At 35.1% G+C, this 19915-nt stretch overlaps 1 protein-coding gene across 7 annotated transcripts in view; it reads left to right on the top strand.

Annotated features, from left to right (window-relative positions):
- The window catches only part of TSGA10 (testis specific 10), a 117316-nt gene extending 97617 nt beyond the window's left edge, over positions 1 to 19699 (top strand). For all 7 annotated transcript variants that reach the window (XM_057742902.1, XM_057742905.1, XM_057742901.1 and 4 more), the window contains 5 exons: positions 5192 to 5401; positions 11129 to 11331; positions 13869 to 13973; positions 14150 to 14299; positions 18919 to 19699. In XM_057742902.1, coding sequence (XP_057598885.1) covers positions 5192 to 5401; positions 11129 to 11331; positions 13869 to 13973; positions 14150 to 14299; positions 18919 to 18943 — 693 coding nt within the window. In that variant the 3' untranslated portion in view covers positions 18944 to 19699. The remainder of the gene's footprint in view (positions 1 to 5191; positions 5402 to 11128; positions 11332 to 13868; positions 13974 to 14149; positions 14300 to 18918) is intronic.
- Positions 19700 to 19915: the final 216 nt, after the last annotated feature.

Here is a 19915-nt window from a genome sequence, read left to right as displayed (position 1 = left end):
TGTCTTTTTTGTTGAGAAGTCTGCTCTCATTCTAGTTGTCATTCTTTATAAGCCTGTCTTTTGTCATTGATTCCTTTTAAGGTCTTCTCTTTCTCCTTGTTTGTAGTTTCACTATTATATGCCTAGGTATGGTTTTTTTTGTTTTGTTTTGTTTGTTTTTGGCTTTGGTTTTGTTGCACCTTTTCAGTCAGAGTACTCATTGCTTTTATTAGTTCTGGAAAATTCTTAGATGTAATTTCTTTGAATATTATTCCCTCCAAATTCACTTTACTGTCTCATTCAACTTTTTTTTTTTTTAGAACTTTTATTGAGATACAGTTAACAGACAATAAACAGCATATATTTAGAGTGTACAATTTGGTATCCCAATCTCCCAATTTATTCCCCCCAACCCTCCCCGCTTTCCCCACTTGGTGTCCATGTGTTTGTTCTCTACACCTGTGTCTCTATTTCTGCCCTGCATTTCCTCTTTCATAGTTGTTAGCATTTGCCTTATGTATTGAGGTGCTCCTATATTGGGTGCATATATATTTGTAATTGTTATCTCCTCTTCTTGGATGGATCCCTTGATCTTTATGTAATATCCTTTCTTGTCTCTTGTAACATTTTTTATTTTAAAGTCTATTTTATCTGATATGAGTATTGCTACTCCAGCTTTCTTTTGATTTCCATTTGCATGGAATATCTTTTTCCATCCCCTCACTTTCAGTCTGTATGTGTGTCTAGGTCTGAAGTGGGTCTCTTCAAGACAGCATATATATGGGTCTTGTATTTGTATCCATTCAGCCAGTCTGTGTCTTCTGGTTGGTACATTTAGTCCATTTACATTCAAGGTAATTATTGATATGTATGTTCCTATTACCATTTTCTTAATTGTTTTGTTTTGTTTTTGTAGGTCCTGTTTTGTTTTTGTTTTTGTAGGTGCTTCTCTTCTCTTATGTTTCCCACTTAGAGAAGTTCCTTTAGCATTTGTTGTAGGACTGGTTTGGTGGTGCTGAATTCTCTTAGCTGTTGCTTATCTGTAAAGCTTTTGATTTCTCCATCGAATCTGAATGAGATCCTTGCTGGGTAGAGTATTCTTGGTTGTAGTTTCTTGCCTTTCATCACTTGAAATATATCATGCCACTCCCTTCTGGCTTGCAGAGTTTCTGCTGAGAAATCAGCTGTTAACCTGATGGGAGTTCCCTTGTATGTTATTTGTCGTTTTTCCCATGTTGCTTTTAATAACATTTCTCTGTCTTTAATTTTTGTCAGCTTGACTACTATATGTCTTAGTGTGTTTCTCCTTGGATTTATCCTGCCTGGGACTCTCTGCACTTCCTGGACTTGGGTAGCTATTTCCTTTCCCATGGTAGGGAAGTTTTCAACTATAATCTCTTCCAATATTTTCTCAGGTCCTTTCTCTCTCTCATCTCCTTCTGGGACCCCTATAATGCGAATGTTGGCACGTTTAACATTGTCCCAAAGGTATCTTAGACTGCCTTCAGTTCTTTTCATTCTTTTTTCTTTATTCTTTTCTGCATCAGTGATGATCACCATTCTGTCTTCCAGGTCACTTATTCGCCCTTCTGCCTCCGTTAATCTGCTATTGGTTCCTTCTAGTGTATTTTTGTGTTGCATATCTCTGTTTGTTTGCTCTTTAATTCTTCTAGGTCTTTGGTAAACTTTTCGACCTTTGCATCCAGTCTTTTTTCAAAGTCCTGGATCATCTTCACTATCATTATTCTGAATTCTTTTTCTGTAAGGGTGCCTATCTCCTCTTCATTTAGTTGTTTTTCTGGGGCTTTATCGTGTCCCTTCATCTGGTACAAAATCTTCTGCTTTTTCATTTTCTCTATCTTTCTGTGGCTGTGGTTTTCAGTTCCACAAGACGAAATACTGCTGATACTGCTTGATACTGCTGTCTGCCCTCTTGTGGAGGAAGCTATCTGGGAGCCTCCTGTGTGCCTCCTGATGGGAGGGACTGATGGTGGGTAGGGCTGGGTGGGCGGAGCTCAGTAAAGCTTTAATCTGCTTGTCTGGTAATGGGTAGGGCTGTGTTCACACCTTGTTGGTTGTTTGGCCTGAGGCCACCTAACGCTGGAGCCCACAGGCTCTTTGGTGGGGCTAATGGTGGACTCTGGGAGGGCTCACACCAATAAGCACTTCCCAAAACCCCTGCTGCCAGTGCCCCTGCCTCCTCGGTGAGCCACAGCTGCCCCCCACCTCTGCAGGCAACCCTCCAACACCAGCAGGTGGGTCTGGTTCAGTGTCCTATGGGGTCACTGCTCCTTCCCCCTGGGTCCTGGTGAGCACATATTTTTGTGTGCCCTCCAAGAGTGGAGTCTCTGTTTCCACCAGTCCTGTGGAGGTCCTGCAAGCAAATCCCGCTAGCTTTCAGGGTCTGATTCTCTGGGGATTCCTCTTCCTGTTGCTGGGCTCCCAGGTTGGGAAGCCTGACGTGGGGCTCAGAACCCTCACTTTAGTGGGTGGACTTCTGCAGTTCTCCAGTTTGTGAGTCACCCACCCAGCATTTATGGAATTTGATTTTAACGCGATTGCACCCCTCCTACCGTCTCATTGCGGCTTCTCCTTTGCCTCTGGATGTGGGGTGTCTTTTTTTTGGTGAGTTCCTGTGTCTTTCTGTCGATGGTTGTTCAGCAGTTAGTTGTAATTCCGGTGCTCTTGCAAGAGGGAGTGAGCGCACGTCCTCCTACTCCGCCATCTTAATCCTATCTCTCATTCAACTTTTATAATATGATTTTTGAATGTTCTAGTCCAAATGTTTATTAATCTTATCACAGTTTCTATATGTTTCTCTGTCTTCTAGCTCATTTTTCTCTTTTCAGCTGTATTAGTCTGGTTTTTGATGCAGTCATTATGTTTTTTATTTTCTTGATTACTTTTCCTTTCTTTCCAGAAGTTCTTTTTGATTCTTCTTCAGATATGCGTACTTTTTAAAAGTCTTACTCTTTTCTTTTGTTTGTCTTTAATGTCTTTAAGGCTTTTAAGCATATTCTTCAATGCCTTATAAAATATTTTGTTGAATAATGTGAAGTTCTTGAAGTCTGACCGTGCTATGCGTTGTGCTTCTCTGACTCTCACTCGTGGTGGGTTGTGTCCTCCTCTGTTTGTTAGCCCCCTTAAACAGAAGCTCCCCTGCAATCTCCCAGTAGAATCTTGTATGGCCAGGGAAGTGGGTTTGCTTCTACAAAAGGACTCTGAGTTATCATATGCATGGAACAAACATCATGTTAAAGTTTAGAACTGGGTGTGGGTAGTGTAAAGTCAGTCAGACTCCAAAATTGGGTGAAACTAGACCTAAGGTTTCAGTTTCTTACAGCAGACATATTTTTCTCTATGCAGAGACTAGGTCAAGATAAGCTTTTGGTTGCCTCTCTGTGAGACTGAGTGGATTTTTTCCCTGGATCCTACTTTCAAGGGTCACAGATTGTGTGGAGATCTCAGTTCCAGCTCTCCATTAGTCCTAAATTCTTGTCTCCCATTCCTATTTTAGTGTGTTAAGTCATTCATTGTTACTGTGTCTTCCAACCTCCAACTCTTAGCTTCAGGCCTGCTTATATGCTCCCTACTCTGGCTTTGTTTTCTCTTTGTTTTTGGCATGTGAGAATTTCTCTTTCTTACCTGCAAGCTCAGCTATGAATTGCAAAAATAATTTTTTGTTCTATTTATCCAGAAGGTTTTCCTCTTAGCTTAATCAACTACCTTACTAGAACCTGAAACATCCAAAGGGATCTTTTCAAAACACAAAACTGATCACATAACCTCCTCTGTAAGATCTTTCAGTGGAAATAAAGACCTAAATTTCACATGGCTTACTAGGCTCTGTTTTGTAAGTTGTATACCTTTTCAACTGCATCTCCTATCACTCTTCCCTGGTCTCTGAGCTCTAGCCATACTAGACTTCTCTCTGTCTTGCTTTGTACTTAGCAGTTCTCTGATTTGAAAGGCCACCCTCCCCACACACTGTGTATCTACTTGCCTTTCAGATCTCAGTTCAAGTGTCATTTAGTCAGGGAAACCTTTTCTGATTTCCCCAATCCTGTCAGTCTAGGTCACTTTCCTCTGTTATATACTTTTTGCTTTAGAAATATTTGTTTATTATGTATTTAACATTCATCTGTATGATTATTTTATTGATGCATGATTCCCCCATAGTCTGAAGTTTCATGAGAGCAGAGACAATTTTGATTACCATTGGATATGCATCTAGGCACATTGACTGGAAAATAGAATATATTTGATAAATATGGAATAGATGAATAGATGGATGTGTGGGTGGGTGGATGAATGGGTAGAAGGTTGTTTGAAGAATGGTGAGAAATGGAGTGAGTAAGGAAGGAAGGAAGGAAGAAAGATAGGAGTGAATAGTGGTCAAATAACTTATTCCAGGAGCAATTTTTTTTGTGCATCGTACTTGTAAAAATGCTTGTAAAAGCAGAAAAATTTCTTTGTTTTCCCCCCGGTCTGTTAGCCTTACATAATAGCAAATACTTCTCTGTAGGTGGCAGTGCACTTACATAAGACATTTTTCTGGAAAAAAAAAAAGGTGGGGGAGGGTGATTATCTTGAACGTTTGAAAGAATTTATATAACTTGAATCTCATATTACAATTTTAAAAAGTTGCTTTTATTTTCCATAATGTGGATGTAGTCTTGATTTATACTTTGCCCATAGTCTTTTTTCCTCAGAGGTATTAGTAAGTGCTAGAGAGTTATCAGCCCTCATTTTATGATATTATGATCCGTATCAGCATGCCATTTAAGAATTGGAAAATGAGTATTGGGAATGAAACAGTGGCTACTGTATTGTCTTTAACAACAATAATATTTATATTATGGAATAATTGGAGCTGTGGCAAATATAGACAGAACTACAGGCCAAACGTATGTATATCTCAGCTAGCTTTGGGGCTGAGACTTCTAAGTTGTTTTCTTAGTACATTAGAAAGAAAGATTAGTTGACCACTTTACTCATGGATTTTATATATAGAAATTTGAAACCCGAAATTTATCTGTCCCAGAATGTTTTGTGCCTACTGTCACCACCTATATTATCTAAAGTTCCTTGTAATCTAAAAGTACTATCATTAAAAGATTTGAGCCACTTTGTTCACCATGTTGTAGTTTTTTTTCCCAAGTTAAAAAAAAAAAAAAAAAATATATATATATATATATATTTGTCTCTGCAGCACTTAAATGCAGAACGGTCTTACAAGTCCCAGATTGCTACTTTACATAAGTCTGTTGTAAAGATGGAAGAGGAGCTTCAGAAGGTTCAGTTTGAAAAAGTGTCTGCCCTTGCAGATTTGTCTTCCACAAGGGAACTTTGCATTAAACTTGACTCAAGCAAAGAACTTCTTAATCGACAGCTGGTTGCTAAAGATCAAGAAATAGAAATGGTATGTAATATGTTTTTAAATGGTTCTTTTAATATTACTATAAAATTACCACGATTTTAAAAAACCAGATTATTTTTTTATAAAATGTTACATCAAACCATGTCTTTCAATTTTAGATTTTACTTTTAAAGTCCAAGAAATTAATTTATGCTGTGTTCCAAACAATTGAAGACCATAACAGAAACTCTTCCTTCTAGTGTGTAATTTGCATTTACTTTTAGCCAAAAGAATTATAAAACACATTTGACATATCAGTCAGCAAAGAACCATGAGGTTGAGGTTTATTTAGCAAAATTATAACCTTCGTGATATTCTTTTAAGGTAAATTTACTATTTGGCTGAGTTCTTTTAAACCATAATTCACTTGATTATATCTACCATGTGCCAGACATTGTGCTTGCAACTGTGAATGTAATATTCAAAAGATATAGTCGCCTACCCTCAAGGGCCTCCCAGTATTGACATACAGATTATTTGGGGTGAATGTTATACTAGTAAGAAATACTCAAGGTTTCAGGGAGGAAATTCCTTTTTGGTCTGTGGGATCAGAGAGGAGTCCACAAGGGCATACTACTGAGTTCAAAGAGGATGAGGCATCCCATTCAGAGGGAACAACAACTTAGGCAATGGTCTGAGGGTATAAATAAACTCTTGAGTGAGCATTAAGTCACTTACAATGGCCAAGTGGCTGAGATGCATCTGGAGAGATAGATGGAGCCTGAATCCTAAAGGGATATGTATTCAAGTTGCACAGTATAATTGAAATATCAACATATTTTGGTTATGTTTACATTTCTGTTATTACCAAACCCTGTTGAGTTTCTTATTCTTTTAGTCTACTGTTTGTTGGGAGGATATGATGCATTTAAGAATGATGTGTCTGGTTGGTTTCTTTAAGAATCCAGTGTTAACATTTTATTAATGAAGTGGTGTATGCCAGAATTTTCAGACTCTTCCTTAAATTATTTTTTTATGTCTGCAAGAACTTTTTAATGAGGAAAGTAACTCATGATTAGATACTCAGTTTAAAAGTTCAAATAATATGTTCTTATTTGTTTCTTTAAAAAAATGTTTTACTTGGCGTTTTCAAATTGGAAAAGTAATGCATGTTTTTGTGACACCTGAAATACTATAAAGATGAAATATCAGAAAATATCATGCCAAAGTTTATTAAAGTAATACTATACCGTAACCAAGAGAATATATTCTAGTAATCTTCTTTAAGCTTTAAAATTATTACCCTTAGCAGAACTATGTATAAAGTTGATAATGATTTATATTTATTTTTTAATATTTTAAGGATGTTTAGTACAAGTTTTATAGCTTACTTACTAGTCTTTAAATATTTTTTCTCTTATTATGTTACAGTGCTTATAACCTTTACCATCTTAACCATTTTACAGTTCAGTGGTATTAAATACATTCACATTGTTTTGCAGCCATCACCACCATCCATGTCCATAACTCTTTTCATCTTGTAAATCTGAAACTCTATACCTGTTAAACAATAACTCCCCATTCTCTCCTCCCTGCAGCCCCTGGCAACCACAATTGTATTTTCTGTCTTTATGATTTTGACTACTCTAAGTACCTCACATAAGTGGAATCATACATATTTGTCTTTTGGAGGCTGACTTATTTCACTTAGCGTAATATCCTTAAGGTTCATCTGTGTTGTAGCATATTGCAGAATTTCTTTCCTATTAAGGCTGAACAATATTCCATTGTGTGAATATACCACATTTTGCTTATTCACTCATCAGTTCGTGGACACTTGGGTTGCTTCCATGTTTTAGCTATTGTGAATAATGCTGCTATAAACATGGGTGTGTAAATCTCTCTTCAAGATGCTGTTTTCATTTCCTTTGGGCCTCTACCCAGAAGTTAGATTTCTGGATCATATGATAATTCTATTTTTAATTGTTTGAGGAACCTCCATACTGTTTTCCAAAGCAGCTGTACCATTTTACATTCCCACTGACAGTACACAAGTGTTCCAATTTCTCTACATCCTTGCCAACACATTATTTTTCAGTTTTTCCCTTTCTCTCTCTCTCTCTCTCTCTCAATAACTATCCTGATGAGTGTGAAGTCATCCGACTACTTCTCATAGTAGTTTTAGAAACTCCTGCCATAAATTTTTTTGCTTTAGAATATACCTATTTGTGTATATATGTTTATCCCCATAATAAACTATATTTCAAGTGTAAGAACTACCTTATTTATCTTTGTATTTCTTCAGCTGTACTATGCATATAGGGGACACTCAAAAGATTTTTCTAAATTAAACTTTTGATTTTGAGATAATTGAAGATTCACATGCAATTGTAAGAAACTATACAAAGAAATGTTGTGTCTCCTTTACGTGGCCTCTCCCAATGGTAACATCTTGCAAAACTATAGTATAATATCTCAACCAGGCAATGACATTCAGGAATATTTCTATCACAGGGCCCATCATGTTGCCCTTTTTTAGCCCAATCTATTCCTCTCCTATCCCCAACCTCTCCTTAACCCCTGGAAACAAATAGCTAATATGTTCTCCACTTGTATAATTTTGTCACTTCAAGAATGTTACATAAATAGAATCATACAATATGTAACCATTTGGGATTGAATTTTTTCACTCAGCATAATTCTCTGAAGATTCATCTAGGTTGTCATATACATTAGTAGTTCATTCCTGTAACACAGTTTGTTTAATCATTCATCCTTTGAAGGACATCTGAGTTATTTCCAGTTTGGAGAGAGAGAGAGATATAGAGAGAGAAATTAAAGACCTAAATAAAAGGAAAGACATCCCACATTCATGGATCAGAAGACAGCATTGCTAAAATGGCAATACTATCCCAAATTGATCTACAAATTCAGTACAACGCCTATTAGAATCCCAGCTGGCTTCTTCACTGAAACTGGCAATATGACATAAAATTAACATGGAAGTGCAAGTGATCCAGAATAGCCAAAACAACCTTGGAAAAGAAGAACATAATCTGAGGACTTCCCAATTTCAGAACTATCTATAGTAATCAAGACCGTGTAGTACTAGCATGAGGAAAGATGTATAGGTCAATGGGATGGAACTGAGAGTCCAGAAATAAACTCTTACATTTATGGTCAAATGATTTTCATAAAATTGGTGCCGATACAATTTAATGGGGGAAAAATAGTCTTTTCAGCAAATGTTACTAGGGCAACTGAACATCTACGTGGAAAAGAATGAAGCTGAATTCCTGTGACATACCACATGCAAAACCTAACTTCTGTTAGATTATCAGACTATATGTAAGAGTTAAAATTATAAAACCCTTAAGAAGAAAACATATAAGTAAATCTTTGTGACCTTGGGTTAGGTAATTTTTTTTAGAGTCACATCAAAAGTATAAGCAACAAAACAAAAAATAGATTAGAAGGACTTCATCAAAGTAAAAGACTTTTGTGCTACAAATGATATCATCAAGAAAGTAAAAACACAATGTAAAGAATGGAGAAAACATTTGCAAATCATATATCAGAGAAGAGATTTGTATCCAGAGTATAAAAAGGACTCTTACAACTTAGTAATAACCCAACTCAAAAGAGGGGGAAATGATCTCAATAGACATTTCCCTATAGACAATACATAAACGAGCAAAAAGCACATGAAAAGATGCACAACATCATTAACAATCAGAGAAATGGAAATCAAAACTATAACATTTCATAACCACTAGGATGGCTATTATTTTAAAAAGACAATAGCAAATGTTGGCAAAGACACAGAAAACTTGGAACCCTCGTACATTTCTGGTGGGAATGTAAAAAAAGCCACTTTGGAAAACATCTTGGCAGTTCCTCAAAATGTGAACAATAGGATTACCATAAAGTCCAGAAATTCCCACCTCTGTTTGTCAAAGAAGAGTGAAAACACAGGTCCGTGTAAAACCTTATACACAAATGTTCTTACTAGCATTATTTATAATCGCCAGCAAGTGTAAATAACTCAAATATTCCTACATCTATGCAAGGGAATATTATTTGGCAATAGAAGTAATGAAGTATTGATCTCTGCTAAAACATGGATGACTCTCGAAAACATTACACTAAGTGAAAGAAGCCAGTCACATAAGACCACACACACATTGTATGATTCCATTTATATGAAATGTTCAAAATAAAGCAGATCATAGAGACAAAATAAATTAGGGATTGCCTAGGGCTAGTGCTGAGGTTGGGGTTGGGGAGTGACTGCTAATGTGTACTGGGTTTCATTTTGGGGAGGATGAAAAAGTTCTAACAGTAGATTGTGAGATTGTGGTATGATCACATAACTCTGTTAATGTACTAAAAACCATTGACATGTACAATTTAAATGGGCGAGTTATATGGTATGTGAATTATATCCCAATAAAGCTGTGACCAAAAAAGTGATGCTCCATTTTGTATTCCTGCCCACAGGGTATATGAGATTGCCAATGAGCATTTTAATGTTAATCAGCAGACACTGAGAAATTTACAGTTTGATAAACTACGACACTGGTTCAACTGAAAGAGATTTTGCTCCCCAGGAAACATTTAGCAATGTCTAGAGACATTTTTGACTCTCACAGCCGGGGCGGGGGCGGGATGCTATGGGCCTCTAGTAAGTAGAGGCCGTTAAACGTCCTATAATGTGTAGGGCAGCTCCCTACACCAGATAATTATCCAACCCCAAAGATCAGTAGTGTCAAAGTTCAGAAACCCTGGACTAGAAATACCATCTTGATTTAATTTATATTTCTTTGATTATTAGTAAGGGTAAGTTATTCTATATGTTTACTAATTAGCTGTATTTTGTAAATTTTCAGTTCGTATTATTAGTTCATATTTCTCATCAATTTGTTCATCTTCCTTATATTAGTAAGATATTAACTATTTACTGGGTTTATTTTCATCTGGTTTTTTCCTTGTAAATTTTGGTTGTTTATAATGAGTATAAATATGTTTGCTTTTTCTATGGTCAGACATCATTTTTTAATTGTATCCAGTTTAGAAAGTTCTTCCCCTACGTGCCTGCCCCTCTCCTAATAGATTTAGTACCTATTTCATGTTTATTTAACTTTCTTTTCTTAGAGTTTTATCTTTTTACATTTAACTTTTTAAATGCATATGTAATTTGTTATCATGTGTATTATGAGATCAGGAATAATTTTTTTCTAAATAGTGATGTTTGGTTTTCCTCCTTTTGAAGAGATGTTTGGCTTACAGAACATATTTTAGGCTCAAGATAACCTTCAAAAAGTGAAGTTTTCCACAGGATCATGCAAGAGAAGGAATGTGCAGTTATTCCTTATCTTTCTTAACTGTGGGTTGTGATGACATTCCATCAGGAAGTTAGGTGTTTGTAACTCAACCAACTCGGGACAAAGCAGTAGTCACAGCTACTACCATGTCAGTCTTGAAGAAACATGTTAAGAAATATCAAAGCTGGAAATGGAAATTGTTTGAAGTTTGGGATTAAGAACTCTTTACTTAAATTAATGAACTTTCTGATATTATCAGAGAGTTGGGGAAAGTGATACTTTGTGTGTGTGTGTGTGTGCGCACATGCATGTGTATCTGGTAAGAAGGAGGACGCAATTTCTAATCAAGAAATTAAAAGTGGTTGTCAGTTTATAACGTAATACAGACGTTTTATGAGTATCTGATAATACACCAGTTAAGTGAACGAATGGAAATAAGTATAGGTATCTTCCTATTATTGTACAGATGGAGAATGAGTTAGATTCTGCTCGTTCTGAGATAGAACTCCTCAGGAGTCAGATGACAAATGAGAGAATCTCCATGCAGAATCTAGAAGCTTTGCTGGTGGCCAATCGAGACAAAGAATATCAGTCTCAGATAGCACTTCAAGAAAAAGAATCTGAAATTCAGCTTCTTAAAGAACACCTTTGTTTGGCAGAAAACAAAATGTGAGTTGGTTAGCAGTATGGTAACATAAAGTCATATTTCTTAAATTTTTGGTACTTTATAGGTTGATAGAATTTTAAAGCTGGAGTTTAGACAGTTTAGTGCCATAATTTGCTATTAATTTAACTGAGGAGCCAAAATATTGTGGTTTGTCTAAGATTTAGTACCTGTTTCTATTGTATGTTTATCTAAATTTATCTAAATTTGAGTTTAACCATCTTTGTTGATTGCTTGGGTATAATGGAACACCTATTGATCTAACATATTGTCTTTAGGAAATATTACAACCAGATTAGAAAAAATTAAGCACTTCTAAAACCAGAAGAATTTTTCTATTTATGGACCCACCTGGTATTGCTACCCAGTCTTTCTATTTGTCACAGAGTACTTCCCTATGTACCTGTAAGTGCATACCGGGTACCTGGAAGAACTACTGCATTCACAGAATGCTGAAGACTTCCCCCAGAGCATTGATTTTGACTTTTTTATTTTTAAGAATCCCTAATACTGTTAGCACCTTATTACAAGACTGGAGGGTTAGGTGGAAATGCCTACCTGGATAGTGAATATTTTATTGTTAAACTTGGTCACCACTCATAGAACCTCATGGGGACCCTTAACCCCTGTTCTTATCTGTCCCACCTATAACACTTCTTCAGCCTCAACTCTGCCCTCCCATCTGAATGGGGGACGCGGAGAAGGACAGGAATCATGATCTCAGTAATCAGCCACTTGAAGGAGCCCCCGACGGAGCAAAGGCTGCAAAGCCAGGGCTGGTTTCCTTCAGAAACTGTTTTTAGGTTGTGGCAGCTGTGATTGAGTCACTGTTTTCATTCACTGCAGCTGGGCTTTGGGGGTACCTGCAACCCATTCTGCAGGATCATTTCCTCAAGCTGTAGGTGGAAATTGCCTCAGTGAAGTGTGCCAAAACTCCCACCTTAAGGGGTACATTCTGTTTTAGACTGGCTGGTGAGTAGTTTCACTTAGAACTGGTGAGCTTGATAAACTTGTGCGTTCTTAGTCTCTAAAGTTTAGACTCCAGCAGTCTGTGATCCAGTCCTGAAAGCCCGCAGAGAGGGTAGAATGTTCTGTGCAAGCAGCATGCACCTCTGTCATTGTCTTCCTTATGGTAGTGTGCCTTATGACAGGGTTTTTGGGACATTGTTGAGCCCTAAGGAAGAGCCTGTTAAATTGAAGAGGTTTTGTTTTTAACAGTGGATATAGCAAATTTCATTATAAGTGTATATAAAGCATTTGGTGAAGTAAATATACATACATACACACACACACATCATATTCATCATGGTGCTAATGAATTCCAGGATTATATGCACTGGAATATGCACATAATATCTTGAAGTATGCTTGTAAAAATGATCTGCAGTAAATAGATAATATAGGCAAATAATAGATAATATCATCCCACCTAAACATAGGGAAACTGAGACAGAGAAAGTTTAATTAATTAAATGGGGCAGGGACAGCTTAGGCTCTTAGTAAGCTACTTTGCATATTTACTCATCTAAAATTGGCATATTTTAGATGCACTAGTACATTTGAAAAATCACAGTTTTGCTTGGATCCAGCTGAGAAACCGTTGCCAAAATGGTGTCATGCACTCCAGGAGTCCTAGCCACATTTTACCTTTAATTAACTGTCATTCATATTCTTTTTTTTTTCTTTTTAGCTCTTTATTGGAATATAATTGCTTTACACTGTTGTGCCAGTTTCTGATTCACAACAAAGTGAATCAGCTGTGTTTATACATATATCCCCATATCCCCTCCCTCCCATGACTCCTTCCCACCCTCCCTATCTCACCCCTCCAAGTCATCACCCATCATCAAGTTGATCTCCCTGTGTTATGCAGCAGCTTCCCACTAGCTATCTAGTTTACATTTGGTAGTGTATATGTGTCAGTGCTACTCTCTCACTTTGTCCCAGCCTCCCCTTCACCGCCCCGTGTCCTCAAGTCCGTTCTTTGCATCTGCATCTTTATTCTTGCCCTATCACTGGGTTCATCAGTACCATTTTTTTAGATTCCATATATATGCGTTAGCATACGGTATTTGTTTTTCTCTTTCTGGCTTACTTCACTCTGTATGACAGACTCTAGGTCCATCCACTTCACTACAAATAACTCAGTTTCGTTCCTTTTTGTGGCTAATATTCCATTGTGTATATGTGCCACATCTTCTTTATCCATTCATCTGTTGATGGGCATTTAGGTTGCTTCCATGTCCTGGCTATTGTAAATAGTGCTGCAGTGAATATTGTGGCACATGTTTCTTTCTGGATTATGGTTTTCTCAGGGTATATGCCCAGGAGTGGGATTGCCGGGTCATATGGTAGTTCTAGTTTTAGTTTTTCAAGGAACCTCCATACTGTTTTCCATAGTGGCTGTACCAATTTACATTCCCACCAACAGAGCAGGAGGGTTCCCTTTTCTCCACACCCTCTCCAGCATTTATTGTTTCTAGATTTTTTGATGATGGCCGTTCTGACCGTGTGAGGCGTTAACTCATATTCTTTTACACAGGGCCATCCAGAGTAGAGACGTGGCCCAGTTCAGGAATGTTGTAACGCAATTGGAAGCTGATTTAGACATTACCAAGAGACAGCTAGGGACGGAGCGCTTTGAAAGGTATGTTTGTCTCTATGTGTGTTCAGCTTGGAAAGCATTGTTTCTTGGATAACAACAGATTTTGATTATTTCGTGATGGTTAGATTTTAAAGCATGACTTGAACTACAGTTTTACGACAACATTAATAAATGTCACTGGATATAAAGTTTAATAAAATCTCCTTATTTTGCTTTAGGGAGAGGGCTGTGCAAGAACTTCGCCGCCAGAATTACTCAAGTAATGCTTATCATTTGAGTTCCACAATAAAGCCAAATACAAAATGTCACTCACCAGAACGTGCTCACCATCGATCTCCTGACCGAGGCCTAGATCGATCATTAGAAGAGTAAGTGGTTTAAGGATCCATTCTTTGGGAACCATATAGCAATAAAAACTGAATATTTGAGGGGGTAAGAAAACTCAGTAACTGTCTACCATTAATAGTGCTAATTTAAACATCATTACATAATTATATATGTTGACATAAAAAGAAAGTATTTTGATAGTTTTATATAAGTATGTTAAAGAAAGATATCTATTTTATCTGATGTTTACATAAATTATATCTTTAAAATCTGATTTTATTTCTACAACATACATTTTTTCATGTACTCTCATTAACAAAATATTGGCTAATTATTACAACACCATAAAATACATATACTCCAGGAAAGTAATAGGCTAATTTTTCAGAGGAAAATATTTTAGATATAGTCCTATGTCACAAATTTTGTAAAAACAGTTTTATTTAGAAATAATTTTAAATTTACAAGAAGTTAACAAAAATAAAAGAATACAAAGAATATCTGTACACCTTTTACCCATACTCACTATTATTAAAATTTTACCCCATTTGCTTTTTCTGTGTTTATGAGACAACACGTGCTGTCTCATGAACTCACACTCTTTAACTTGTTCCTCTCTCTCTCTCTTGCTCTTTCCCACCAGCCCCCCAACACACTCTTTTTTTTTTTTTTTTTTTTTTTTTTTTTACAATAAGCAATACCTGCAGTTTGAACCATCCTCACAGGTTTCTCCCTTGTCTCCTTCCATTCTGTATTTGTACATCTTTTTTTCTCTAGTGAGAGCCCTGGTTCAACATCAACACATTTGCTCAGCAATAGCAACACAGGTATTCATTTGCTCAACCCCAGAATGCATCTAAAATACTTTCAAAATGTCTTCATCTCTGTCACTACAATAAATAGGCCAACTTTAAAAAAAGTTCAGAATCTGTTTGCAATTTTTCCTTTCTATCCCCATATATTACCTTTCCCAAGTCTTGAGGGGATATAGTCAAATATTGTGTTCATAACTTACTTAGATTAATACTTTTTTTCCCCTTTCACTGTGGTTTTGGTATACATTTGAAATAATGCTAGATTCATTTATTTCAATTTGCTTTTATTTTTCATTTTTCTTGATTATGTTGAGATAGCCTAACCAAGAAGAAGAGATGTCTTTTCATTTGTTCAATTTGCTTTGTGCCTTTCAGGAATGGCTTGTAGTTTTTTTTCTTTATATAGGTTTTGAACATTTCTTGTTAAGTTCATTCCTAAATATTTTATTATTTTTTGTTGCTATTGTAAATGGGGTTTCCTCCATTCATTATATCTTCAAAAATTGCTATTTTTGCATGTTAATTTTCTATCACATTACCTTGCTAAATTCTTTTATTGTTTCATTAAATTTTGTCATTGATTCTTTAGGGGTTTCCAGATATACTACTATCATGTCATCTATAAAAAGAGATAATTTTATGTCTTTATTTTCCTATTTTTAGGAATCGAATTATATTCTCTAGTTAATTGGGTTTGCTGATATCATCAGAATAATGATAAATAATTGTGGCAAAAGTGGACATTCTTGTTTTAATTCTGACCTGCAGTGGGAATGCCAATGGGTTTTGCCCATTAAGTAAGATACTGGTTTTAGGATTGAGGTTTACATGTTTTATGATATTAAGGAAATACTACTCATTCCTGTTTTTTCAAGACTTTTTAATAGGAAAGGGTGTTTTTGTCAAGGGCCTTTTTAATCATATATGAAGATAGGGTTTTTCTCTTTAGAACTATTAATATGTGAATTATATTAATAGATTTTCAACTATTGAACCATCTTTGAATTTCTGGCATAGCCCCTACTTGGTCATAGTGTATTATTTTCTTGGTGTTCACTACTGTTTCATTTAATTTAGATCTTTGTATCAATATTCATAAGTGATATCAGTCTGTAATTTTCCATTTGTGCTATTTTTATCAAGTTTAGATATCAATGTTATATTTGCTTCAAAAAAAGAATTTGAAAATTTTTTGTTTACTATGCTTTGAAACAATCTCTATAGTTGGGGATTATTTGATCTGTAAGGATTTGAGTGAATTTACCTGTGAAACCATGCAGCCTTAGTTCTTTTTTATTGTGGGATGTACTTTCTTAATAACTTTTTCCATTGCTTCTTTGGAAATTGATCTTTTTAAACTTTCTATCTATTTGTTTAAAAATTATCCAGGTTTTCAGTTATCTAGGTTTTCAAATTTATTTGCACAGAAGTAACAAACACAATATCTTATAAATGTTAAAATTTCCTCTGTATCAATGGTTATATCCTGTTGTCATTTCTTATTTGTACATGCATGCTTCTCCCTTTTGTTTCTTGATTACCTTAGCCTATGGTTTGTTTATTTTGTTCACTGCTTCAAAGAACTAGCATTTTGATTTATTGATTTAATCTATTTTTCTTTATCTTATTAATTTCTGTTTTTATTTATATTATTTCCTTCCTTGTGCTATCTTTTCATTTACTTTGTTGGGTTTTTTTCCCCTAGATTTTTGAGTTAGAAATTTAAATTTAATTCATTTATTACCATTCTTCTATTTTTATTGTAGATTTTCAGGGCAATGAATTTTTCTGTGATCACTGCTTTAAATGTATCCTATAGATTCTGATATGTAGCGTTTCTGTGATCATTATTTTTCAGAAATTCTGTAATTTCTGTTTATATTTTCACTTTTATCCAAAAGCTATTTGAGAGAAAATCTTTTAATTTTCAATGAGAAGGGCTTTTTTGTTTGTTTGTTTTGGTTTCATTTTTAATTCCTAGTGTTATTGCATTGTGTTTAGAGACTATTGTCTATAATATTTCTATTTTATGGAGACTACTGATGTTTTCCTTGTACTTTACTGCATGATCAATTTTTGTGAATAGTTCACGTGCACTTGGGAAGATATGTTCTTTCAGAGTATAGTGTATTATATCTAAAAGATTTGCCTTTTTTATTTAGTTCTTTTATAATGTCGTTTAATTTTTGTTTACTTGTTTTACTAAGAATGGTGTTTTAAAATCTCCTATTTAATAGTAGTGTGTTTTTATTTCTTCTTATATCTCCTATAAATTTTGTTTTATATAGGTGGTTTGCTGTTTTATTTGTTGCATAGATATTCTGCACCGTCATATCTTTATTGTGAATGTTGCTTTTATGAAGTGTTATTTTCTGATGCATTTAATTTTTTTGGAAGGAAGAAGGACTTGATGCCTACTTTGTCTGGTATTAGAGTTATAACCTCTGTTTCCTTATTGTCTCCACTTGCCTGGTAAATCTTTGTCCATCTCTTTATTTTTAACTTTTTTGAATCACTGCAATTTAAGTATCTCACTTGTATATAATATGGATTTGAGTTTTGCTTTATGAATCAATTTGAAATTCTTTTTTAAATAGGTGAGTTAAGCTCCTTTATGTTATTGATGTAACTGTTAAATTTGCCCTCAATTCTGTCATATTATCTTATGTTATGATAACTGTGTTTACTATGTGATATTTACTCTCTTTCTCTATTTGGTTATTCTTTGCTTATGAACATTTCTTTTGATATTCAGGAAGTTTTGTGTTTTATTATAATGGTTTCCTTTCTATTAATACTTTTAATAGTACCCTTAAAGTACCCTTTTTTTAAATTTTAAGTTTTTGCTGTTACTTTTAAATGGTATCCTTTGACTGCCACCTATTATCCAGACAACAGTCAATGTACTTAATTTACTTTCCCCCAACCACTGATCTGTTTCATGTTCCTATAGTGTTGCCTTTTCGGGTTGTCATGTGAATGGAATAATGTGGTACAGAGTCTGTAGTGGCTGACTTTCACTCAGCACTACATATTTGAGATTTATCCGTGTTGTTGTATGTAGCAGATATTATTGGATATTCCTTTTAACTGCTGAGTAATATTCCACTGTGTGACTGTAACACAGTTTTGTTTTGCTTTGTTTTACTTTTATTCTGAAATGATTACAGTCTCACAGGTAGTTGCAAAAATAGTACAGATATTCCCACATATCCTTCCCCCAGCTTTCTCAATGGCAGTATCTTACAAATCAGAAAATTGACATTGGTATAATTAACTAGTCGTTAGGCCTTATTCAGTTTTCACTAGTTTTTACATGCCTTTGTGTATGTGTGTGCGTGCAGTTATTTTACACACCGGACATATGATAACACCACAGTCAATATTCTGAACTGTACCATCAGCCCCAAGGAGCTCATTGCTTCATGATATCCTTTTATAGTCACATTCTTCCGTCCTCCTCCCTACCCCTGAGCAAACACTAATTTCTCCTCCAGCTCTGTAATTCTGTCCTTTTGAGAATGTTGTATAAATGGACTCACACACAGGATGTAGCTTTTTGAGATCAGCTTTTCTCTCTTAGCACAATACCATGAGATCCATCCAAGTTGTTATATGTGTCAATAGTTCATTCCTTTTTATTGTTGAATCCATATTGTTCCATGATATGGATGTATCACAGCTTGTGAAAACTGAGTGAAAAAATACATTGTATCTGTTTTCTTTCACAGAAGCTGAGGGAAAAATCCTGTCTTGCCAAAGTAATATTAGAATACATTTTTTATACATCATGAAATCATTGAGTTAAAAAATATTAATCTACATATTTTTTTTCTCTCTTATAGGAATCTTTGCTATAGAGATTTCTGACACGTGAAAAGACTCTTCACATCCTTGGGAGAGGTCAAAGTTTCAAACTGATTTTTTTTTTTGCTATATGATTGCATTTATCTTTTGAATGCTTGACAATGTTAAATGAATTTATTAACGTCGTGCCTCTGAATCTCTGTTTTCATGTGCCATATCGCAGTGATCTAAGATGACTTATAAAAACAAAAATGCATATGGCTCTTTCTATCCATACAGTAATAGTGAGTGTAACATCTGCTCACTTCACTGCTGAACACTGTTATGTTAACTGTCCGCAGTAAATAAAGAAGCTTATAAAAAGAGGGAAAAGTGTTTTTACAAAACTGATTTTTTTCTTTGTGATTTATGCTTTCACGGCTGGACAAGTTGTGCCAAGATAGGCACAGTTTACCAATACCGGCCTGGGACCCAATATTCCATTTTGGAACCAACCTGACATTAATTCCAGGCCATAATCTGACTTCAAAGCAGTAGATAGTAGGAGTGTGTCAGGGTTTTTAAATCTGTAGTGTTGTACCACTAATTAACATACATTTTCTATGATTGTTTACCCCTACTATTTTTAGAAAGGTAGGTGATGCTATATCTGTCAAGAATGTAAGATTTTTTTAATCTGTATTTTTAATACGTTTTTCTTTAAAATATTAAAATACTGCAATCAACTTAATTGCCATTTTATTTATTTATTTTTTGCCTGTGGCAGCTGTCTATAATGTAGAGTAACAAATTCAGTCATGTTTCCTTATTTCCCCTAAAACCTCCTAAATCTCTTACTTATTCTGTCCATAGACTTTGATTTAATGTTTATATTACAGTCTGAACACTACTGTATTTTACTGGTATAAGTTATTTGTACTCTTGCCATTTTAATAAAAAAAAGTCCTGTCATTAATAGTATTCATATGATGCAGACAGTTTCTCATTTTATATAGTTACTATTCATTATGACTAAGTGATGTAGGATAGTGCCCT

This window comes from Hippopotamus amphibius, chromosome 7 (assembly GCF_030028045.1).
Source record: "Hippopotamus amphibius kiboko isolate mHipAmp2 chromosome 7, mHipAmp2.hap2, whole genome shotgun sequence".
Classification (NCBI taxonomy): Eukaryota; Metazoa; Chordata; class Mammalia; order Artiodactyla; family Hippopotamidae; genus Hippopotamus; species Hippopotamus amphibius.
Note: the sequence above shows the minus strand (reverse complement) of the source record. Positions and strands in the feature narration are given on the sequence as shown.